The 23808-nt window shown below is 43.5% G+C and overlaps 1 protein-coding gene across 2 annotated transcripts in view; it reads right to left on the minus strand.

The window, feature by feature from the left end:
- nlgn1 (neuroligin 1) overlaps positions 1–23808 on the minus strand; it is a 429109-nt gene that overhangs the window by 370877 nt on the left and 34424 nt on the right. For both annotated transcript variants that reach the window (XM_034215987.1, XM_034215986.1), the window contains exon 2: positions 191–1228. In XM_034215987.1, the coding sequence (XP_034071878.1) occupies positions 191–716 (526 nt within the window). In that variant the 5' untranslated portion in view covers positions 717–1228. The remainder of the gene's footprint in view (positions 1–190; positions 1229–23808) is intronic.

Below are 23808 nucleotides of genomic sequence, written 5' to 3' on the forward strand. Positions count from 1 at the left end.
TGCATTAAACATGCACAATGTCATGCTTTCCCTCTACAGACAGACAGGAAGACAGACACACAGACAAAGACAGACAAAGACAAAAACAACAAACCCTTCTCTCTACCAGGATCTTGTTGGTTCGATACCCTCCGCCCCGCCACCCCCTACCCCCACAATCATCCTTCCCTGGGCCCACAGGCAAACTCACCATCCTCAGTGGGGACGTAGATGTTGACATAGAGGCAGTCCTCACTCTGGTCCTGGACGTACGTGGAGACAACGTCAATGCTGTTGGTGAACCAAACCGGCAGCATGACGTCAGGCAGGCGGCCCTCCACGATGCTCTGAGGGCACACCGGGGCAAAGTGTGTGGCGTTGCGGATCTCCGGCCACGACGCCGGTGGCTCAGGTGGCTGAAAGCGGCGCTCGCCGGTGGGCGGAGAGGCGTACGGGACTCCTAGAAACTGCACCACAGGACCCAGGATCTCGTTGTTAAGCTCCTTCTTGACACCACGCAGCCTGCCGTACACGGTTGTCACAACTGGGTCGTTCTCGTCAAGTTTCTCAGCCAGAGACGTCTGTAGCAGCAGCAGTCCAAGCCATATTAGAGAGGACACCCACCGGCCGCTGAGCAAAGAACCTTCAAGGCTTATGTATCCCATCATCCTGCTCCCACTCTTAGCAGTCAGAAGTAGCTGACACCCAGTCCTTGACTGGTGCCTCCACTGGGACATAGCTGCTACTCCTTGTTTTTCAACTTGTTTACTGCCTCCTCTTTTGTCCTTTCTCGTGTATGAATCCCTTTTTTTTTTCTGTCTCTCACTTACGCCATGCAGAAGCGAACACAAGCTCTCACATTCACACACGGGCGTAAGTAAAAGGGGTAACTCCGGAGTAGAAGAGGTTGGGGGTTGCTAATGATCCTTCTTAAAATCCAGGCATTGTAAAACCATCTGGGGGAAATGTAGCAGCCATAGGTTTCCTTCAGCTAGTTGAAGAAAAATCGGGGAAATATTCCTCACAATATGGAAAATATTCCTCACAGAAGTCCGTCCAGTAAACACTGCAATGAAGTAGATAGAAGCAACAATATCATCTTTAAGCTCCACTACTCAGAAGGTAGACAGGTCAGTCCGTGATGGGAGTTTCCATCACTTAGAGGGGATGGCCATGTACAGCAGCAGGAGTACGCAGTGGCTCTTGAAGATATACTTGTTATAGGTTGGTCCGGTCCAAAGTCTTTCCCCTAAAACACAGAAAAGAATCAAGAATCAGCATTCACACAAATAGAGTTTTTATCCAATGATTTACTTTTCTTTCTTGCCTCCTGCATCACAGTACTTTACATTTGTGTTTTACCTGTATGCACAAATGTCAACGTGAAGAGGAACATCTATTTATAGTACATAAATATTGTAGTGATATTACTCAACAGCTTAACTAGCACGGTGTCCGTCGGTATGCTGGGTGACAGATGTCTCCCGGTTATGGTGGACTTTACGGTTTTATTTTATACCCTACTCTTAATGTGGAGTACCCTCCATAGCTGCCAGAGAGACACTATGTGCTGGTGAGTGGGGATAGTTTTGGGAGAGAGCCATAGACCTGAATGCATACCGCCAGGAGCAATAACACACACGGCATGAACTAAAGGGATTCAGAATAAAAGTAGATATTGTAACAGGTTGTTTGTTTTTTATGCCGCCCCTAACGGCCGATATGAGAAGTAGTGGGCCATTGATGAAAGTCAGGTCAAGGTTTTGAATGTGTGTAGCATATATGATTCTCGTGCTAGAGGACAAATATCTCCCTAACCACGTCCTTCATCCTATTCTAAGCCACACATCCACTTGCAAATAGTGCTGGAATAACAGGTAAAATAACAAGCATTGGACAATAAAAAAAATGCATTCAATATAATCTGTTATTTCATTATCGTCTAATGTCCAAGTCTGGAATTTGAAATTAAATAGGATGTATTACATGTTATGAGGATTATTATGACATGTGATTTCTGTAATATCAATCACAGTCCTTTCAAGTATTGCAGATTATTTTACCAGCCTGTCCTCCTACAAAAAAAGACCATATAGGTTGATTGTTCAGCAGCTTAATACGACCCAGAGTCACGTTTTAAAGTGTAGCACCTCTAGTGGTCGTGTAAGAAACAACATGCTCCCGTTGATTGCAAACGCTCCAGAGGGTCGTTTATTCACAAATAACCCTCTCTGGAAAATCCTAAATTGTGGAATAGTTTGGCCATTATAATGCTTTTTGATTAGATTTCTAGCGAGAAGTGAATCCACGTCCAGTGGATGTATAAGATCTATAGTTTGATAGATATTACGAAGATGATTTGAGGTCTCGCCAGGAGAACGTGTATATGCGGCAGCTTCCATGTAAAGTTAGCATCAAACCTCACGGGGTGAAAACTGTATTTCTGGTCTCTTTTAACCTTCGATTCGGAGAAACACATCGTTTTTTTCGGAGTTTAGACACTACAGAGTTTCCGAAGACACTAACTACCTAGAATCCCCAGCTATCGTTTGGGACTACAACATCCGCCTTGCTTTACAAACTCTGTGATTACTCCTGAAGCTCTGTGATTGGATGTTGGAGTGGCAGTGCGACAAGGTTACGCCAAGCGTCAAACAGCTCTTTGAAATGGAATGAAACCACGGCAGACTTTCCAAAACTGGACTCGGACGGGTCCAGCTCCCCCCCTCCCCCCCAGAACTACACATACTGGCTATTGTGTGTTTCGCAACATGTTCTATGGCACGTCTCTACTGGGACTCGTAGTTTTAAAAGACGTTTTTCGTATTTCCCACAATTAGAAGTTGCCAGTATTAAACACCGGTAACAGTATGTTTACACGCCAGGAGGTTTAGGGGAAACACATTGGTGTCCAGATGGAAGCTGCGTATGTGTGTGTGTTTTTCAACCCGAGAATGTGATTTATTTTTCACTGCTTAGGAGTCGATGTTCCACCTGGATGGGCTCACCTTCAGATTTCATACTCTGAGGAAATCCTATTTAGCTCCACATGCAGACATGCACACACACACACACACACACACACACACAAATACAACTCAACGAGCTCAGACAGCTGACAAGGGAGATAAGACATGATTACAGACATACATACATACACAGAGATACACACACATACACTTAATGGGCTATACGTAGCTCACATTTATATGTGAAACCACATACACACACACATCCCAGAAAGAGAGGTGGGGGAGACTGCAGGGGGGGCAGGAAATAACAAGGAGTACAGACGCTTACAACATCAGCAGGAGGAAAATCATAATGGGAAGAAAAAGGAGGCCAAAAACAGGAGATGAAGATCAAACCAGAGTGTGTGAGATACAGACAAAACCACACCGTGTGTTTGTAAGAGAGGGCTAATTGTAAATACTTTGGTGTAAACCACAAGAAACATGAATAATGACTACAGTGGCATGTTAGAACCTGAAACTGAGCTGTAATCCCTGCAAGACAATTATTCCCCCCCCACACCCCCCTCACCCTCAAGAACACACTATTGTGTTGGTTTCTAAATGTTGCCAGCTATATATGGACTTTGAGGGGCACATGGCAGCACAGAATTGAAATCAAAAACATGTGGCTTCGTGTTGGCCAGTTATCAAATGGTCACATTACTTTTCTTCCGATAGGAGTAGCCTACAGGTCCTTTTAACCCCCGAAAACTGATCTCAGAACTTTGTTGAACTGTATGCAGTCCTTTTTGGGCAATGATTACAAAAAAGAAAGTACTGGTGACCAACACAAATCTGGACTCCTAGAAAAAATGAAGGATTACGAAGATACAGAGGCAACGATGTTATGATTAAATGACCAGTTACATCTTTGTAATGCATTGCAGTCCTCTCCAATCTCTTGCTCCTGAAACTAAACCTACACCCTTTACAAATACTGCTCTGTACATTTGTGAATGAACTCAGATCTTGTTCTGTTGCACTGTATGCAGTACTTCTTTGCAGTGATTTAGAGGGACAGTGTTCCATGACTCAGACTCTACTGCTAGAGGAATACACAGATACATTCCTCACTATCTTCACAACCAGATAATCCATACACCTTGTCCAGTTTACAATCTAAAAACACAGAAACCGTCTTTCTTCCATGTGTTCAACAGCAGAGACATGAAAATACAGTTAAAGGTAGGGTAGGTAATTTTGGAGAAACCAGCTTGAGTGCGCTAGAATTTGAAAATACACAACCGGAAAAAATCTGCCACTTCCTTCCAGAGCCCCTCCTCCAACACACACGAACGTGCACATGACCAATGAGGGCACGAGATAAATTTGTGCACAGATGGAAGGCTGACAGGCAGGTAGGCCATCCAGTTATTGGTCGTGCTTTTTACAGCACTACGGCTTCCACAGATGACAGTTTTTTTATGTATTTATTGTCAAAGCATTTAATATATTCATTGCTATCGGGATGTTAAGAGCATTCCATGGAATATAACAAAAAGTGTTTCTGAAATAAATTACATACCCCACCTTTAAATTTTTTTTTTTTTAAAGCATTACACCATCCATATTCATTGTGTGGAATCATGTTGGCTGCCATGTTGATGCCAGAGGATAAACTGCTTCGTCGGCCGCCTTAAAACGTCAGCAGTTTTTGTTGTTCAGGGACACAGAAGAATTGCCTACTAAACCTCTTTTACTTTTAGCAAACTGTAGCACGCTAAATGGTCCCTTTGGATCATGTCGTACGAGAAAACTAGCGGAATATGCCCACATTTTAGTATACTGATGGATAAATTACTACAGCTTCATTCACATCTGAACAGCTTGGAACTGAAATTATATTCACTCTTGGATACAAAAGGCTGATGTAAATGTCCAGTCATTTTCTTCTCGCTTTATTTAAATACCCTGAAACCCTATTTCTTAAAGGTCCCATGTCTTGGCCATTTCTACTGATCATAATTCCATTGTTGAGGTCTAGAATAGATTTACATTGTTAAATGTTCCAAAATTACATTGGTTTTCTCATAAACCATCTCTGTATAGTATGTGTATTCACTCTCTGTCCTACACGCCTTGTTGGAGCTCCTGCCCCCCTCCCTATGAGCCCACTCTGTTCTGATTAGTCAACCACCGTTGCAGCGGAACATCAGTGTTTATGTTCTACAATGGCGTTTATTAGCAACCAGGAAATGACAGCAGTAATGGCAAACAGATGAGAATGCTGCGTGGTGTCTGGGTGCCGTGTTGGCGGGACGTTGCAGGGCTCGCTGCTCCGCCCCCTCTGGGGCTCGAGGAGCGGACAGTGTGAGCTGGATTACTGGTGTCATTTCCTGGTTGCTGCGTGGGGTCTGAGCTCCGCGGGAGTGAGTGAGTGTGTGTGTGTGCGCACACTCACAGCCTGAGCTCCGCACACACCCTCACTCCCGCAGAGCTCAGGCTGAGTGAGTGTATGTGTGTGCGGATTGGTCCATTTGGTCCAGAGTGACGTCAATTTTCCCTGGAAGAAAAAAATTGAAAAGTCTCCAAAGAGGCGTTCTGGGGCAGCATAGACAGGTATTTTCTGTGTTAGAGTTTTACTCCCTACAGGGTGTACTTTGAGGGTTTGTGACTTTGCAGACCGTTTACATGCAGAAAAAGCTACATAACACACAAGGGGACGGGTAATAACCAGAAAAGCTGGGATCTTTAATAACATGTTTGCTATGACCGATAGTCAAATACATTAACACACAATATTAGTTAACGTTATTATACAGAGATGAACCAATGTTCTTTAGCTTAATTTGAATTAAAATCTTATAAAATACGTATTTTAATGTTTTTGATTATTAAGTTATGATTATTTAATTTGATATATGAGTACTCAATATTAGAAACAAGTTTGGAGGGGCTGTAAGTATTGATAAATAAAGTTTTTCTTATGTGTGAGACAGTGTTGTAGTCAAGTCACCAATTCACAAGTCCAAGTCACTCGAGTCCCCACTTTTCGAGTCCGAGTCCAAGTCTGAGTCACCAAGGGAGAGTCGGAGTCGAGTCCAAGTCACCCAAGGAGTGTCCGAGTCGAGTCCGAGTCATCATTACCTGTGTTCGAGTCCGAGTCCAAGTCTGAGTCACCCAAGAAGAGTCCACGTCAAGTCCGAGTCATCATTACCTGTGTTCGAGTCCGAGTCACCCAAGAAGAGTCCAAGTCAAGTCCGAGTCACAAGTCTTCATGTATTAATCTTAGTGGATATATTTGTTGAAATGTAGCTGCTCCTCTACATTGCTTTTATCCTATCATGTTATACAAATGTGTCTATTGAACTCCTGTGAAGCGAGTTTGGCTACAATTCTTGTATAAAAGGTGCTATACAAATATAAAGCTTATTAATAATATTATTATTATTATTTGTATTATTGTAAATTATTGTAAAGTCTGACCATCATTCAGCCGGGGACACTACAATTATTAAAGTGAATATTTAAATTATATCAATAAAGATTAAGCCCCAGAAAGCACATGGCTGCTTAGCATGCAAAATGACAACATTCTGCATGTTAAGTAGCCATGTGCTTTCGTGTTATTGGCTGAATCTTTATTTATAGTGTAGTGCCGAGAGATAGGAGTCGGAGGCGGTGCATCGAAGGTGCAATGTTGACTTTAATCAGGAGCAGAAAAGGACATGTTGTCGGGTCGCAGCCCGGGAAGACAAGAGAAAGAAACCAGGAGGGCACACAATATATACAGTTAACAACACATATGTCCGTGCGGAAACAATACCCCCAAACTGTAGTTCCATGAGTGAATTATGTTATACAGTGGTCACCACAATAGATTAGATCACATTACTCTGATGATAGTGTTCAAGACAGCCTATATGTCTGAACTCGATCCTTAGAGTAATGTGTTACGGAGCCTTCTCTTCAATCTTTTTTCCACATAACGAGCATTTTGCGCTGCTCTTTTCCAATGTGGAAGCAGAACGTGTGAAAGCATACTGCAGGGTGTGTCTCTGGACATCTTTAGACTGGAATAGTGGGGCCCAGTATGTGAACTCGCCTTGCAGGTGCACACGCCAGGACAGAGTACATCTGACTCGAGACAAAACTTGCTCGAATCCGAGTCCAAGTCGGAGCGTCAATGTACAAGTCGAGTCCGAGTCATCGTGGGTCAAATATTCACGAGTCCGAGTCGTTGTGCGCGAGAATTCACGAGTCCGAGTCGAGTCAATCTGTGCGCGAGTCCGAGTCGAGTCACGAGTCCCAAAAATCGCCACTCGAATCCGACTCGAGTCAGAGATAAATAAGCTTTTCTCATACTGCCTGTGCTGCAGCACCTCTTTTCACCCTCTGTCTGAAACCAGAGCCCAGTCTGCTCTGATTGGTTGGGCAGACGGCTCTGTTTTGATTGGTCAACTGCTTCGAGATATGTCACAAATGACCCGCCTCTTAGCCATAGAATGTGTTGGAGCCCTAGCCAATATAGGCGTGTACATAGTGATGTCATTAAGTTACAGAAGTAAACAAAGGAGTCCAGTGGAGGCGTTTCAGGGGGGAATGTGTGGGAGGAACACGGGCTTATGCAGACCATTTACATGCACCAAAACCTATAACACACTCCAGGAACGGGAAAACCCAAAAAGCAGAATACTCCCAAAACATTGTCAGACTAATTTGGTTGAGTTTAACAAAAGATTAAAAAAAGGAACAACATCACATACCATGCAATTATCTTCCCTTTCAACCCTATTGCGTGAGTTACCTACACAGAACTTTCTTGCAAACAATCTAGGGTGTGTAGCAGCTAATGTAGCCTTAAGGCATTTAGCCTGTAGCAAAAAGTGAGGAGCAGACTAAATATTTGTTAAGTTAAATTATTCATGAATTCCACACCAGCAATTCATTTTCATTTGTTTACTATCTACGCACCAACTGACAGTCATTCAAGAGACATTACTTGATTAAAGCTATCACCTATCCCACAGTTTCCTCTGAAGTCTGAGTTAGACTTTTGATCAAGCTTTTTCCACATAAGCAGTAGTACTTTACACCTGTACAAATGTTTCTCTTTAAAATGCTCTGCATAAAAAGGGCTTTTGGCCCTTTGAAAGTACATAAACCTCACTAAAGTCAACAGGTAACGCTTGCAAGTGATATAAATATTGGAAACACAACCTGAGACATTTCCTAGTGACAGAAAGAAGTAGGAAAATTACTCAGGTACTGCACTTTTAAGTATTTTAAATGTATGCTACTACATTATTTTACTCCACTACATTAAAGAAACCAATTATGTACTTTGAACTCATTACAGGTTCAGAATATTTGCTATAAAGAATATATGATTTAGCACATATCGTGATTGTTCCTACGCTAGAAAAAATACATAAATGAGACCTTTCCTCTCAGGTTATATACAAATATGCCAGAATATCTAAATTAATGTTTTCTAATGGTTTCTTTGTTTGTTATTCAATTTAATCCCAGGCATTTGACAGTTGCATTTAATGATGTTATTTTACCGAAGGCCTCATGGGATGCAGGCTGCAGTCAGTCAAGTGGCAGCAACATGGGAGAGAAGGCAAGGCATTAAGGAAGTAAAACATTTGTGTTTTCCATCTGCCAGCTCAGAAACAGGAAACGAAAACCCAATTTTTTTTTATCCTAGGAAATATCTGTTGAGTCGGGCTAAGTAATGCCAGACACTGTGCCTCTCTCCAGTCGAACAGAGGGGCAACAATTGTAACTCAAAGCACCCGTGGTGATGAAGCTGACAGTCGTCTCATCCATCCTCCCAGCCCACACTGCCACACTGGCAGACAGAAAGCCCTCCTACCCCTCCTCCGAGCAGCAATATTTCTAAACAAACCAGCGCTTATCGACAAAAAATGATATGTACAAACACAAATGCAAAGACCGGGAGCCAGCAATCGCAGAATAATAGGAGACAGACAACAAGAGAGTGGTGAAAAGGAAGCTGTTTTCATTGATTGTTCCGCAGTTTTGTTAATGAGTCCATAAAAGTGGCTGCAAGTGTTTTTACAACAAGGCTAGGGAAGAATAAATGACATGATGCTCTTTGTCATCGGGGACACATGAACTGCCACCACGTGATGACACTCGTGTTGTGTTCAAGGAACCTGTCCTTGGCGTGTTTAATTCTATTGCGGTCTAGATTTCTTTAAAATTGTTTTGCGTGTGTTTATAAATTACCTCGAGGGCCGTATCAAATGGTCTCACGGACCGTATATGGCCCGGAGGCCTGAGGTTCCCCACCCCTGCTTTAGTTAAACTACTATTACATTTAATTTATTAGATTCACAAACCGTATAACAAACACACAAACATACAACTCAAAGGAGATATGTGAAATGGGCCATCTGAACTGAAAAGTCAATGTATCATACAGAAAGATTTACCAACTTAAAAACACCGACCCAATACCCCAAAACCAGAGATGTTCACAAGTCTTTTTTTGCAAGTCCAAGTCAAGTCTCAAGTCTTTGGTCACGAGTCCAAGTCAAGTCTCAAGTCTTTGTGGGGTGAGACTTGATCAAGTCTCAAGTCTTTGGTCACGAGTCCAAGTCAAGTCTCAAGTCTCTAAAAAATAAAAGTCTCATGTCTCTTCTGGTTGTAATAAGCCTTCTATTGTCTGCTGCTATCCAGTCTGTTAAGAATACTGCACAGCTATATCTAAGAAATTCAAAGCATTTACTGTATCTGAAATATACTGAACTGGTGATATTAAAACATGACCTGTTCCAAAAGAGATATCTACCATTAACACCATTTACCAGCCAAATGCTGGTAAATCATGCAAGTGGCTGGTACTGTATGTTGCACGCACCAGCCAAACATAACAATGGCAATCTATTGAGTGGCTGGTAACATTTCAACATTCACTAGGCTAGCCATTTGGCCAGTGGACAAAAATGTTAAAATTTGACCTCTGCAACCGTATTGTTTAATTACACTGGGTCTCTAATTACATATTTTAAGTCTACTATAAATAAACATATTCCTCTATCCTCTCACTCAAACCCAGTGTAATGGTAACCTGATAAACCTGTAACATTAACGTTACGTGGTCAACAATAAACCTGTAACCTGCCTATAAACCGACAGATGTATTTATGTATGTAACCAGGGCTCGACATTAAGGACTGCCCGATGGCCCGGGGCCATCTAGTATTTAGCTCGGGCAATGAAGCCTCACCTGCTGGTTGCCCGATCGGGCAATCTATTGTGCCAGTATCATGCAGCTCGCGAATCCAGTAATGAGTGACCCGACAGTAAAACTAAACATATCTATAACTAGTTTAGGTAGTTTGAGAGGTAATTAAAATAGCTATGTGTGATATTCTAACCTGAAGTGTGTGTGTTTTGTCCGCTCACCGCTGCATGTGATCATGCAGAGCTGCTTGTCCACTCGTCAGCCTGCTCAGCTGATCTCTCTCTCCCGTCAGATTAGACTCGCGTTTATGTCCATATCGATCAGATTCAGCTAGTTCTAGCTAATGATATGACTACCTGTTTATTAAAAGACACCTACACAATAAGTGTCGCTCTGCAACTGGGTGAGGCCACAAAGTATAGCGCAGCATTATGCATTTGTTTACATGCCCACCGGAACCCCGAGACATTACCAACAGATCAACGCACAATCAACCCACACAGGACATCTCTTTCTCCACATTACGTGTTATTACGACATTATAATTGACTATTCTCGTCTGTCACATACTCTTTTGTCTGTCACATAAGTGGCGCAACTGAAGCGGTATTGCGCTAAAGGGAAATTATTTTGACCGGAGAGGTTTAGATTTGCCGGCTAATGGGAACTATGACGTCGCCATTTTGTGTGCTTCGCGGATGCGCTCGGCTCCTCTCGACTGCTGCTCGGGTCTGCTCGGTCAGCTTCCGGATGAGGAGGCATTCGTTCGAACCAACTACAGTAGATAACATTACAAACATTTTTAACAGGGGCCATACTAGTGTAAATAATGTTTGTTTTGGCAGTTATAACTGAATGTAATGTGTTCTACTTTTTTACATCTGGGAAGGCATTTGCCTTCATCAGATGGAAAGTGTCTTGACCAACAACTTAAGTGTTTCTTATAGCTATGCAGGGCATGCAAGCGAGCAAATACAAACAAACAAGTGAAATGAAGAATAAAATTGAAATTGTACAATACAATATTGTGGTGGTTCATCTTATAATTCAGTCTAGAGAATGCACCAGACAGCATCAAAGACCTGCAAAAATCAAAATGTTCTAGGGGGACGGAGGCCCCCCAAACCCTTCGTGCCATTTCGTCCGCGCGCATTTTTCAGGGCAATCTCTATTGGGCTCAGGGCCATCTGTAAATTAGCTTAGATGGCCCACAGGGCCATCTCCCAAAATCCTTAATGTCATGCACTGGTAACTATGTATTTTTCTACGTTTAACGATAGCCAGTAGATGGTGGCAGCGGAACGTAATGATTAACGTTACCGACCTTTTTTATATCATGTCAAGAGTTGGATGTCAACGCCACTCAACGCAAACAAGTGTGACAAGCAAACATTCACTCATCTTTTCAAATATTCAGTTACAAAGCTAGTAGCAAGCTAAGTTAACATTACATAGCTGATGCTGAGCTAAACATGTTTGCTAACCGTCCATATGCGTTAATGTGACTGACCTCTCCGGGTGAGTTTTCAAGTGCCTGATGAAATTTGACGTTGTTGCACCAGCATCCTTGATTTTAATATTGCAGACTTTGCAGTGTGCGCTCCTTTTGTTGGTGCCGCCGGCGTTTTGTTCGAAGTTTTTATAGTTGAACCTAATTACAAGCGGTACAGCTGCAGGTGTGCCGCTGGTCGCCATGGTGTGACCATGATGTTAATGTTAATGTTAAAGGTGGGGTAGGTAAGTTTGAGAAACCGGCTCGAGATACACTTTTTGTTATATGCCATGGAATGCTCTTAACATCCCGATAGCCGGCCCGGCTAAAGTAACTGGATGGCCTACCTGCCTGTCAGCCTTCCATCTGGGCACAAACTTATCTCGAGCCCTCATTGGTCATGTGCGCGTTCGTGTGTGTTGGAGGAGGGCTCTGTGAGGAAGTGGCAGATTTTCTCCGGTTGTGTATTTTCAAATTCTAGCGATCTCGAGCCGGTTTCTCAAACTTACCTACCCCACCTTTAATACGCCAAAAATAGAAAACACAATGATTGTTCACGAGTCCCAAGTGAGAGTCCGAAGTCTTTTGAGCAGGAGTCCAAGTCAAGTCTGAAGTCTCTGTGTGTGCGACTTAAGTGCGACTCGAGTCCGAGTCACAAACTCGAGTCCCCATCTCTGCCCAAAACTAATATTTAACCCTGACCTTGTGCTCCTAAAACATTCATTTTTCAGTGTAAACATTGGTTTAAACATTTTTCACATATTTTATTTTTGGAATTCTCCAGCCATTTAATGTTTTCAAGCTTTGATATACTGTATTTGGTAAACATTAAGCTAATTCCAGATTGAGAAAATACTCCACTACACATAAGTCATGCATTAGAAACCATAGTCAAGTTAAATAATTAGTATTATCAACAGATTACTTAAAATCTGAACAGAGCCATTTTGCAGTCAAATGGACAGTGTTAAAAACAGCTCCCTTCTACTATTAAGAATATTTATAACATTTGGGGTATTTGTAGCTGAATATCTGTACAGCAAAAAACACTCAAGGTCAACTTTTCATGAGCTCAGAAAAACAGCCAAGCTTTGTAATATTTCAGTTTATCACAAACATTCAAATAAGAAAATACTGTATTGTAGTGCCGTGAAAAGAGAGTCGGAGGCGGTGTATTAAGAATGGAGTTCCAATCTTTATTATCCATTAATATCAGAGAGGTTAACAAGGCAAGGCAAGGCAAGTTTATTTATATAGCACTTTTCAACACAAGGCAATTCAAAGTGCTTTACAAAAAATGAAAGAGATTAAGAAAATGCCATTTAAAATCAGTCATTAAAAAGAAAAGCTAATAAAATAAACATTAAAAGAAAAAATACATGGATAAAAGTTACAGTGCAGTCAATTAAACATTAAAAGAAAAAAGTACATGGATAAAAGTTACAGTGCAGTCTAAGATATGAATAGTTCAATTAAAAGCAGCGACAAAAAGAAAAGTCTTCAGCCTGGATTTAAAAGTAGTCAGAGTTGCAGCGGACCTGCAGGTTTCTGGGAGTTTGTTCCAGATATTTGGAGCATAATAACTGAATGCTGCTTTACCATGTTTAGTTCTGACTCTGGGGACAGAAAGCTGACCAGTCCCTGAAGACCTGAGAGACCTGGATGGTTCATAATTTAGCAGGAGGTCAGAAATGTATTTTGGGCCTAAACCATTCAGTGCTTTATAAACCAGCAGCAGTATTTTGAAATCTATTCTTTGACACACAGGAAGCCAGTGTAAAGACTTCAGAACTGGAGTGATGTGATCCACTTTCTTAGTGTTAGTGAGGACTCGAGCAGCAGCGTTCTGAATTAGCTGCAGCTTTCTAATAGATTTTTTAGTGAGACCTGTGAAGACACCATTGCAGTAGTCGAGTCTACTGAAGATAAAAGCATGGACAAGTTTTTCCAAATCCTGCTGTGACATTAGTCTTTTAATCCTAGATATATTCTTTAGGTGATAGTAGGCTGATTTAGTAACTGTTTTAATGTGACTGTTGAAACTCAGGTCAGAGTCCATGACTACACCTAGATTTCTGGCTTTATCTGTTGTTTTGAACATTGCACACTGAAGCTCAGTGCTAACTTTTATACGTTCTGACTTGGCTCCAAAAACCATTACCTCAGTTTTATCTTTGTTTAATTGGAGAAAGTTCTGACACATCCAGTCATTGATTTGTTCAATGCACTTACTCAGTGTTTGAATTGGAGCATAGTCTCCTGGTGAAATTGTTACGTACATTTGTGTGTCATCTGCATAGCTATGGTAACTTATTTTGTTGTTCTTCATTATCTGAGCCAGTGGTAGCATGTAGATGTTAAAGAGAAGAGGCCCCAAGATGGAGCCTTGAGGAACCCCACATGTCATATTTGTCAACTCAGATGTGTATTTACCTATAGAAACAAAGTTGTTTCTGTCCTTTAAGTAGGATTCAAACCAATTCAGAACTGTTTCCGAAAGTCCCACCCAGTTTTCCAGTCGGTCTAGTAATATGCTGTGGTCAACAGTGTCAAACGCAGCACTGAGATCTAATAATACTAACACTGAAGTTCTGCCACTGTCTGTGTTTAAGTGGATGTCATTAAAGACCTTACCAAGAGCAGTCTCAGTGCTGTGGTTTGGACGAAAGCCTGACTGGAACACATCAAAACAGTTATTTAAATGCAAGAAATTACTCAACTGTTGAAAAACAACTTTTTCAATGATTTTACCTAGAAATGGGAGGTTTGATATGGGCCTGTAATTGTTCATTACTGAAGCATCTAGATTATTCTTTTTTAAGAGCGGTTTAATGACTGCAGTTTTCAGGGCCTGTGGAAAAATACCTGAGTGAAGAGATTTGTTTACTATATGAAGTAGATCTGAGGCCATGCAAGGCAAAACATCTTTGAAAAATCCTGTTGGAATAATATCAAGGCAGCAGGAGGAGGATTTCAGAAGTTGAATAATGTCCTCTAGGTTTTTATCATTAATCTGATGGAATTGTGTCATGATGTCTGAATTGATGTTAAGTGGAGATAGGGACAACACATTTGCTGTTCCTGATGCAGAGGCACTGACTGCTTGTCTGATTTTCTGAATTTTGTCAGTGAAAAAGGAGGCAAAATCATTGCACGCCCTGGTGGATAGAAATTCAGAGGCTACTGACACTGGGGGGTTAGTTAGTCTGTCGACGGTAGCAAACAAGGCACGTGTGTTGTTTTTGTTTTTGGTAATGATGTCAGAGAAGAACGATTGTCGTGCGTTTTTCAATTCCAAATTATAAAGGCCAAGTCTCTCTTATAGATTTCAAAGTGAACCTGGAGATTTGTTTTTCGCCACCTGCGTTCAGCTTTTCGACATTCTCTTTTTTCTGTTTTCACGGTCATGGCCTTTCTCCATGGAGATATTTTCTTGCCAGACACTTCCTTTACCTTAGTTGGAGCAATGGCATCTATAACATTTTTAATTTTTGAATTAAAATGATCTACTAGCTTATTTACTGAGATGTTAGCAGGGGCAAGTGTGGAAGAGAAATTCTGAGTTAACATTTCCCTAGTATTTTCAGTTAAATATCGCTTTGTGGTTACCTCTTTTTGAACATTTTTGTGAACAGAAATAGAGCTCTCAAAGAAAACACAGGAATGGTCAGAGAGTGCAACATCAGTCACCACAACCTTAGTGATATTCAGACCCTTTGAGATAATTAAGTCCAGAGTGTGCCCCTTATTGTGCGTGGGCTCCGTCACATGCTGAGTCAGTCCATAGCTATCAAGAACACAAAACAGTTCTTTAGCCCCTCTGTCCTGGGGGTTGTCAACATGGATGTTAAAATCACCAACAATGACTAGACGGTCAAAGTCAATACACACTATAGACAGCAGTTCAGTAAAGTCATCAAAAAAGCTTGCACCGTATTTGGGTGGTCTATAGATATTTAGGAACAGAGCTCGAGAGGAGCATTTCAGCCGAAGGGTCACATATTCAAAAGAATCAAAGTTTCCATACGATGTCTTCCTGCATTGAAGGGAATCATTGAACAGAATAGCAACTCCACCCCCTTTCTTATGCATTCTTTCCTGACTCATAAAACTAAAGTTGGGAGGGGTTGATTCGATAAGAACAGCTGCACTGTTATTTTGTTCAATCCAAGTTTCTGTTAAAAACATAAAATCGAGATTGTGCTCAGTGATAAAATCATTGATTAAAAATGTTTTTCCTGCCAAAGACCTGACATTTAATAAAGCTAGTTTAAGTTTGTTAAACACACTATCAGTCATGTTTTTTGTAACAAGCTGTGGCTGACATGGAATCACTGCTAAATTAGATACACTCACACAAACGTTTGAGCGCTTCCTGTTTCTATGATTCACCGCTCTTAATCTATTACCTATCAACACAGATATCGGCAAAGCTACTGGCAGGCAGGGCCCCGACATGTCCTGGAAAGAGTTGAGAGTGCCATACGCCCTTGAGCCTGGACCCATCACATATCAGTAAGAGTTTGTTGTGTTAACACATGAACTGCTCTGCCTGATGAGCAGGAATGGCAGCTAAAGCTACAGGTGTTCCCCACTAAAGGGTCCGTGTGGCAACACAATAAGCAAGGTGAATTATGGTCCCACATGGTGTCACCACACAAGCCCCCCCAGAATTCACACATAAACAAAATCAGCAAGGCGGGGAGGAACGACACGCCGACCCCCACGACTCCTGAGCACGGGAGTCGGAAAAGTGACTTCCGCCTGTGCGGCCCCCGGAAGGGGAGGGACCGGAACAACAGGTCTTAAATCCATGACAGGGGTCTAGGCCGGGGGGCGACCCCGTCGCGGAGGTCGAGCCAGCACCACCGGCTGGTCCAAGTCCAGGTGAGCAGCCTTCACCCGGTCCACCGAGACGTGCTCGGCCTTGCCACCCAGGTTGACCACCAGGTGCTTGTCCCCATGCTCCAAGACACGGAAAGGCCCATCGTCAGGGGGCTGCAGGGGGCCTCTGTGCGCATCGTGCCGGATGAACACGTGAACCTGGGACACCTGAGTACCGTGCTGAGTAGTAGGGATCGGAAAAAAAGGCCTCAGCGGCGTCCTGCAGGAAAGCCCGCTGGGCCGACGCCGACCAGGGAGCCGATGCGTTAGGGAGGAAATCCCCTGGAACTCTCAACGGCTGCCCGTAGACCATCTTAGCCGTAGAACACTGCAGGTCTTCTTTAGGCGCAGTCCTCAGGCCCAGCATCACCCAGGGCAGCTTGTCGACCCAATTCCCGTCCGTAAGGCCGGCTTTGAGGGCCGCCTTCATGGAGCGATGGAAGCGCTCGCAGAGGCCGTTAGCCTGAGGGTGGTAAGCGGTAGTCCTGGTGCAGCTTAACACCCCAAACCCGCCTGTCACGGTGTTCCAAGTTCGGACGTGAACTGAGAGCCCCTGTCTGAGGAAATGTCCGACGAATGCAATGAAGGCCCAGGCAACGTCCGCGCCGACATCGAACGAGCGGGACCCAGCCTCCGGCCAACGGGTCGTCCTGTCCACCATGGTGAGGAGGTAGGAAAAGCCCTAAGAGGAGGGCAATGGACCAACCAGGTCGATGTTGACGTGGTCAAACCTCCTCTCAAGCACCAGGAAACGCTCCAAAGGGGCCTTCGTGTGGCGGTGCACCTTAGCGCACTGACAAGCCACGCACTCACCAGCCCAAGTCCTCACGTCCTTTTTCAGCCCATGCCAGACGAACTTCGCGGCCACCAAGCGCACCAAAGGCTTAACGCCGGGGTGTGACAGTCCGTGCACTGCCTCAAACACAGAGCGCCTCCAGCTGCTGGGAACGACTGGCCGCGACAGGCCTGTGGAGACGTCACACAGGAGGGTAACGCCCGCGTCGCCAAACCCCACGTCCTCCAAGCGCAGCCCCGCGCCATCCACCTTCAGAACCTGGACACCGGGGTCTGTGACCTGGTCCGCCGCCATGCGAGTATAGTCCAGGCCCAACTGGACGGCTCCGATGACGACTCTGAAGAGGCAATCTGCAACCAGGTTCGACTTGCCAGCCACGTGCTTAATGTCTGTGGTGAACTCAGAGATGTAGGAAAACTGACGCTGCTGACGTGCCGACCAAGGCTCCGCCACTTTAGACATGGCGAAAGTGAGTGGCTTGTGGTCGACAAACGCCGTAAACTCCCGGCCTTCCAGCATGAAACGGAAGTGCCGCACGGCCAAATAAAGACCCAGGAGCTCACGGTCAAAGCGCTGTACCTGCGTTCTCTGGACGTCAGCTGGCGGCTGAAAAAGTCGAGCGGCTGCCAAGTGCCCTCTACCCACTGCTCGTGCACCGCACCGACCGCGTAGTCCGACGCGTCCGTGGTGATGGAGATGGGAGCCGTAGATGATGGGTGTGCCAGCAAAGCCGCCTGAGCCAACGCGGTCTTGACCTCAGCAAAAGCGACCTCTGCCGTCCAGTCGATCGCCTGGACGGGGATCTTGCCCTTCAATGCTTCATACAGCGGCCGCATGATGTGTGCGGCCCGGGCGATGAAACGGTGGTAGAAGGTCACCATCCCCAGAAACTCACGGAGCGACCGGGCTGAGAGCGGGCGAGGAAAGCCGCAACAGCATCCACCTTCGCCGGCAGAGGTGCCGCACCGCCCTTGGTGACGCGGTGCCCCAGGAAATCAATGTCAGACACCCCGAACTGGCACTTTGCAGGATTGATGATTAATCCGTGTTCGTTGAGCCGCGTGAAAAGGGCTCAGAGGTGGGATAGGTGCTCCTGCACTGAAGCGCTGGCGACGAGTATGTCGTCGAGGTAGACAAACACAAACGGCAGGTCCCGCAACACCGAATCCATCAGGCGCGGGAACGTCTGAGCGGCATTCTTGAGTCCAAAAGGCATCCGCAGTAACTAAAAAAGTCCAAAAGGCGTTATCACTGCTGTCTTGGGAATTTCCAGAGGGTGCATGGGCACCTGGTGGTATCCACGCAACAGGTCCACCTTGGAAAACACCCCCGTACCGGCCAGATGCGCCGAAAAGTCCTGAATGTGCGGCACCGGATAGCGGTCAGACGTAGTGGCGTCGTTGAGTCTGCGGTAATCCCCGCACGGGCGGAACCCGTTATCCATTAATATTAGAGAGGTTAACACATGAACTGCTCTGCCTGATGAGCAGGAATGGCAGCTAAAGCTACAGGTGTTCCCCACTAAAGGGTCCGTGTGGCAACACAATAAGCAAGGTGAATTATGGTCTCACATGGTGTCACCACAGAATGAACATTTAAATCATTGAATAAAAGCTGTAAGCTGTTATCTTCGAGATGTACTGAGTTAAAGGTCCCATGTCATGGCCATTTCTACTGATCATAATTCCATTGTTGAGGTCTACTAAAATAGATTTATATTGTGTAATTTTCCAAACTCACATTGGTTTCTCATACAGCATCTCTGTATAGTATGTGTATTCACTCTCTGTCCTAAACGGCTTGTTGGAGCTCCTGCCCCCCCCTCCCTGTGAGCCCAGTGGCCGTCTGCGAGACAGCGAGACACAGCGAAACACACACACCCGCAGCCTGGCTGGGAGTTTGTGTGTGTGCTCACACACAGACTCACAGCCTTGCCACATTCCGCCGTCTCAGGAAGGAGAAATCGGCAGAGCTGCAGCTGAGAAAAGATTGAGTCTATTTGGACCAATCCACGGACGTAACGTAACGGCTCCACGGATTGGTCCATTTGGACCAATGGGTCCATTTGGGTATGGGCACATCAGTGTACCCAGGAAGAAAACAATGGAAAAAGAGAAATCTCCAACGAGGCGTTCTGGAGCAGCATAGACAGGTATTTTCTGTGTTAGAGTTGTACTCGCTACAGGGTGTACTTTGAGGGTTTGTGACTTTGCAGACCATTTACATGCATACAAACCTTCATAACACACAAGGGGACGGGTAATAACCGGAAAACCATGACATGGGACTTTTAAGGGTATAAAGATGCATAACATATATAGCGTGTATCCACCTCCATGTTTTCAATGGTGGACACCAGTAAGAAAATAAGCACTTTATGGTTAGTAATAAATGAAATGAAATATCATTGGCAACACCATAATCTAACCTGCCAGAATTGAAATGCAATGTGAAGGATTATAATTCCATCTAAAGAACAGGGATTAGTAAAGGGTGGAGGTGCAGCTTCGTCATTAGCTGTCACCAGAGACGCTCCGCTTTCACATCCCATATGTGTGTGTTTGTGTGTGTGTCTCGCTGCCAATGGCTGTTGTCGTTTCCTTGCTGCCTGTCCTCGGATCAAACCCAACATCAATGCCTGTGTCGCTCTATTTCTGTCTCATCTCTTTCTCCATGTTCATCTAAATCCAGTTTTACGTATTATCCTTACAATTTAGGTCCAAAATGTATTATTATTTTAATTTGTTATTTTTGTTGTAATTTGGATCATGTGCTTGAGTTGGTTTGGGATACAACACTTTTGGCATAAGCAAATAACTACAAATCTAAAATAAATAAATACAAATAAATAAAATGTTTCCAATTTGGGATCAGTAAAGTATATAATATCTGTAATATATACAGTTGCTAAAAACATATACCTGTTGTATGCGGAGCCGAACAGCTTCTTTAAATCTCTCCCTCTCTGTCAGAAACTATCCACTCGATTCACAACATTGACATCAGAAAACCGCTCACCCACAAGACGCCACACACGCTGTCTGCCATCTGCCCTGAACAGTGAAAACCGGGATTAATCCGTGAAGAGAACACCTCTCCAACGTGCCAGACGCCATCGAATGTGAGCATTTTCCCACTCAAGTCAGTTACGACGACGAACCGGAGTCAGGTCGAGACCCCGATGAGGACGACGAGCATGCAGATGAGCTTCCCTGAGACGGTTTCTGACAGTTTGTGCAGAAATTCTTTGGTTATGCAAACCGATTGTTGCAGCAGCTGTCCGAGTGGCTGGTCTCAGACGATCTTGGAGGTGAACATGCTGGAGGTGGAGGTCCCTGGGCTGGTGTGGTTACACGTGGTCTGCGGTTGTGAGGCCGGTTGGATGTACTGCCAAATTCTCTGAAACGCCTTTGGAGACGGCTTATGATAGAGAAATGAACATTCAATTCACGGGCAACAGCTCTGGTGGACATTCCTGCTGTCAGCATGCCAATTGCACGCTCCCTCAAAACTTGCGACATCTGTGGCATTGTGCTGTGTGATAAAACTGAACATTTTAGAGTGGCCTTTTATTGTGGCCAGCCTAAGGCACACCTGTGCAATAATCATGCTGTCTAATCAGCATCTTGATATGCCACACCTGTGAGGTGGGATGGATTATCTCGGCAAAGGACAAGTGCTCACTATCACAGATTTTTTCAGATTTGTGAACAATATTTAAGATAAATGGTTATTTTGTGTATATAGAAAATGTTTTAGATCTTTGAGTTAATCTCATGAAAAATGGGAGCAAAAACAAAAGTGTTGCATTTATATTTTTGTTCAGTGTAAATCATAACGACCTTATGACTGCATTTGATTTGTATGTTTGTCCGTCTTGGTATTTCTCTTTGTCATCATATCTTTCACCCCGCCAATAGTTACCAGTAATAGAAGAGCTGTCCTTTACAAAGTCAAAAATGTCTGTTTTGTCATTTCCAGGTCTCAATTCCATTCAGTGACACCCACAAACTGACAACATAATTAACATTGGTTGACCAGTAATCTCCTCCTTGTAACGACTACCCAAGTATTTTGTTGGCAATGTTTTCCTTCATTTGACAGAAATGGGGTAGAAAGAAAGTGGAGTAGGACATACAACATGAGGTCCCACGGCTGAAATCAAACCTGGGAGGTAGCAGTTTGTTGACATCAACCATTTGGCTACCAAGTCACTCTGCAGCTTCTGTGTCAACTGAGATTGACGTCAGCGTGATGCAGAGGTCGCGTTAACCGAATATTTTCCGTCGATGACGGATTTTCTTTAACAATGAAGAAAACATTTGAAAGCAGTCCGTCATTTTGACAGATTAGAACAAACTCGGAACAGCGTCAAAGCTTCTCCGCAGCGAGGCTCCGGTGTTATAATAATAATAATAATAATAATTTCAATTTATATAGCGCCTTTCACGAAACCCAAGGACGCTTTACAATGGGAAGTAACAAAACAAAAAGTAATAATAAAGATACATAGGCTGAAGAAAACAAAAACAGGAACAGGTTGCTGAGTACTGTATATTAGTTGAGGCCAAAGGCCTGAGTGAACAGATGGTGTTTTGAGGTGTTTTATTGTTATGCATGCCCGCCAAAAAGGAAATGATACCGTTTCCAAACCTAACTTAGCCGTACAAATCATTGAAATGTCTGTGAGTTTTGGCTTCACGCCTCTGAATCACCCTAAGATCTGGGCCCGTATAGCATGGACACTAGCAATTTCCTTAAGACCCAACTCCAATCTGCTCTGTTAATCCACACTTAGTGCATTTGACATCCTTTAGAACATAGTTTGTACTTGGGTGAATGATCTAGCTCAAAAACATTGTATGCTGCATTAACAGGCAACTCTTTCCTGGAAGTCAATGGGAAAATGTATTTTGGACCCATTAATGTCAGGTCACTGACACGGCGGTTGTAGAACCACCGTTTGGCCACTATGAAAATGTGTTTCAACGCCCTGCTCACTTCCTGGGGGCTTGCCTCTAGTGCATAAAACCAACCAACCAACAAATCAAGGCAATGATAACCAGCCAATTAGAGGCATGGCTCAGGGTCATGCATTGCCAGCAAAAAAATACTAAGGTCCAATAATAATAGTAATTTGCTTCTTTTGTTACATTTACACAAACTATTAGGGTTTCGGATAATGAGCCATCGGAAAAATATGAAGCCCCTTTTCAGTAACTTATTGTTGTTGGGTATACTAATGAGTAAGTATTTCCTCGCTTCAGATTTTTGAAATGTTAAATTATTTCCATATGGTTTGGTGTTTTAGTGAATGATCATACAATGGAATCGACCAATCAGTTTATTTTAATGATACATCCTTAGACTCAGCGCTACCACTACCACTCACAGAGAAGAGTGAAGGCTTGCTTGTTCATACTAATGAAATAAATGACATGCCGTTTATCAGTGTAGCTCTTTAAGTCTCTAATGGGTTTTGGATGGTGGATCTCTAGGCACAGAGGTGAAACACACACCAGGGTTGTTAGAAAAAGTCATTGTTGGCTGCAGGTCTTCAGGGACTCTGTGTATCGCAAAAAACTAAGAATAACCTCAAATACCATCAGCTTTATCCTTTAATGATATTTAAGCAGGCTAGATTATGCAAAGTGACGTTCTACCCCCCGCAGTGTTTCAAATTAAATTGTAGATTATGTTTAATGAAAACACTCTACATGTCACCATTTCCTTAAATGAACCAAAATACATCTCAGGGATTAATGCTTTAAGCAGTGGCGAGCCATCAGGGGCCCTCTAGGCCCACTCTGAGGGCCTAAAATATTCTAAAAAATTATATTTGAAAACATTAAATATATCATATTTTTTTAGTTATGTTTTTCATTAGTTTTACCTAAATAACTTGATTTAATTGTAATTAAAATAAAATGTCCAAAGAAATAAATCCTTCGAATCTGCCTGTTCAGTTTCTGTTTGAATGTGAAGGGTTAAATGAAAGAAGCTCCTTGAGCCGTCTCGGCGAGTTATGTGAAGACAGGAGCTGATTGGTGGTCCTGCTGTAAATTCACAGAGGGCCAGCTATAGTAACTCAACAAGAGAGTAATGTCAAATGACAGTACACTTGACCAATCATATCTTCCCTCTAAATGGGTGGGCTTTATTTTCGCGGACTTTATGAGAAGTTCCGCCCGCTGTGAAGTTTATGCACGTGTATAGAGTGGCGAAGTCACGCCCATCTACTTCCGGTCCATGGGACCTTATTTCGGAAAAAATTATGTATTTAAGACAATGGAGAGAGAAAACGTATCTTTCGATCCCGTTTGAATTGTGCCATGAATTACACATGATGTTTGTCATCTTAAAAAATAATTTCCATGTCAAAAAAGTCACAGTTTGTTGTAAAACTGTTGAAATATAAGACTATGAAAAATATGCAACTAGAAAGACTACAAATCCCAGAGTCGCGTAAGTGATGTCACAATTG

The sequence above is a fragment of the Gymnodraco acuticeps genome, unplaced genomic scaffold, assembly GCF_902827175.1.
Source record: "Gymnodraco acuticeps unplaced genomic scaffold, fGymAcu1.1, whole genome shotgun sequence".
Lineage (NCBI taxonomy): Eukaryota > Metazoa > Chordata > Actinopteri > Perciformes > Bathydraconidae > Gymnodraco > Gymnodraco acuticeps.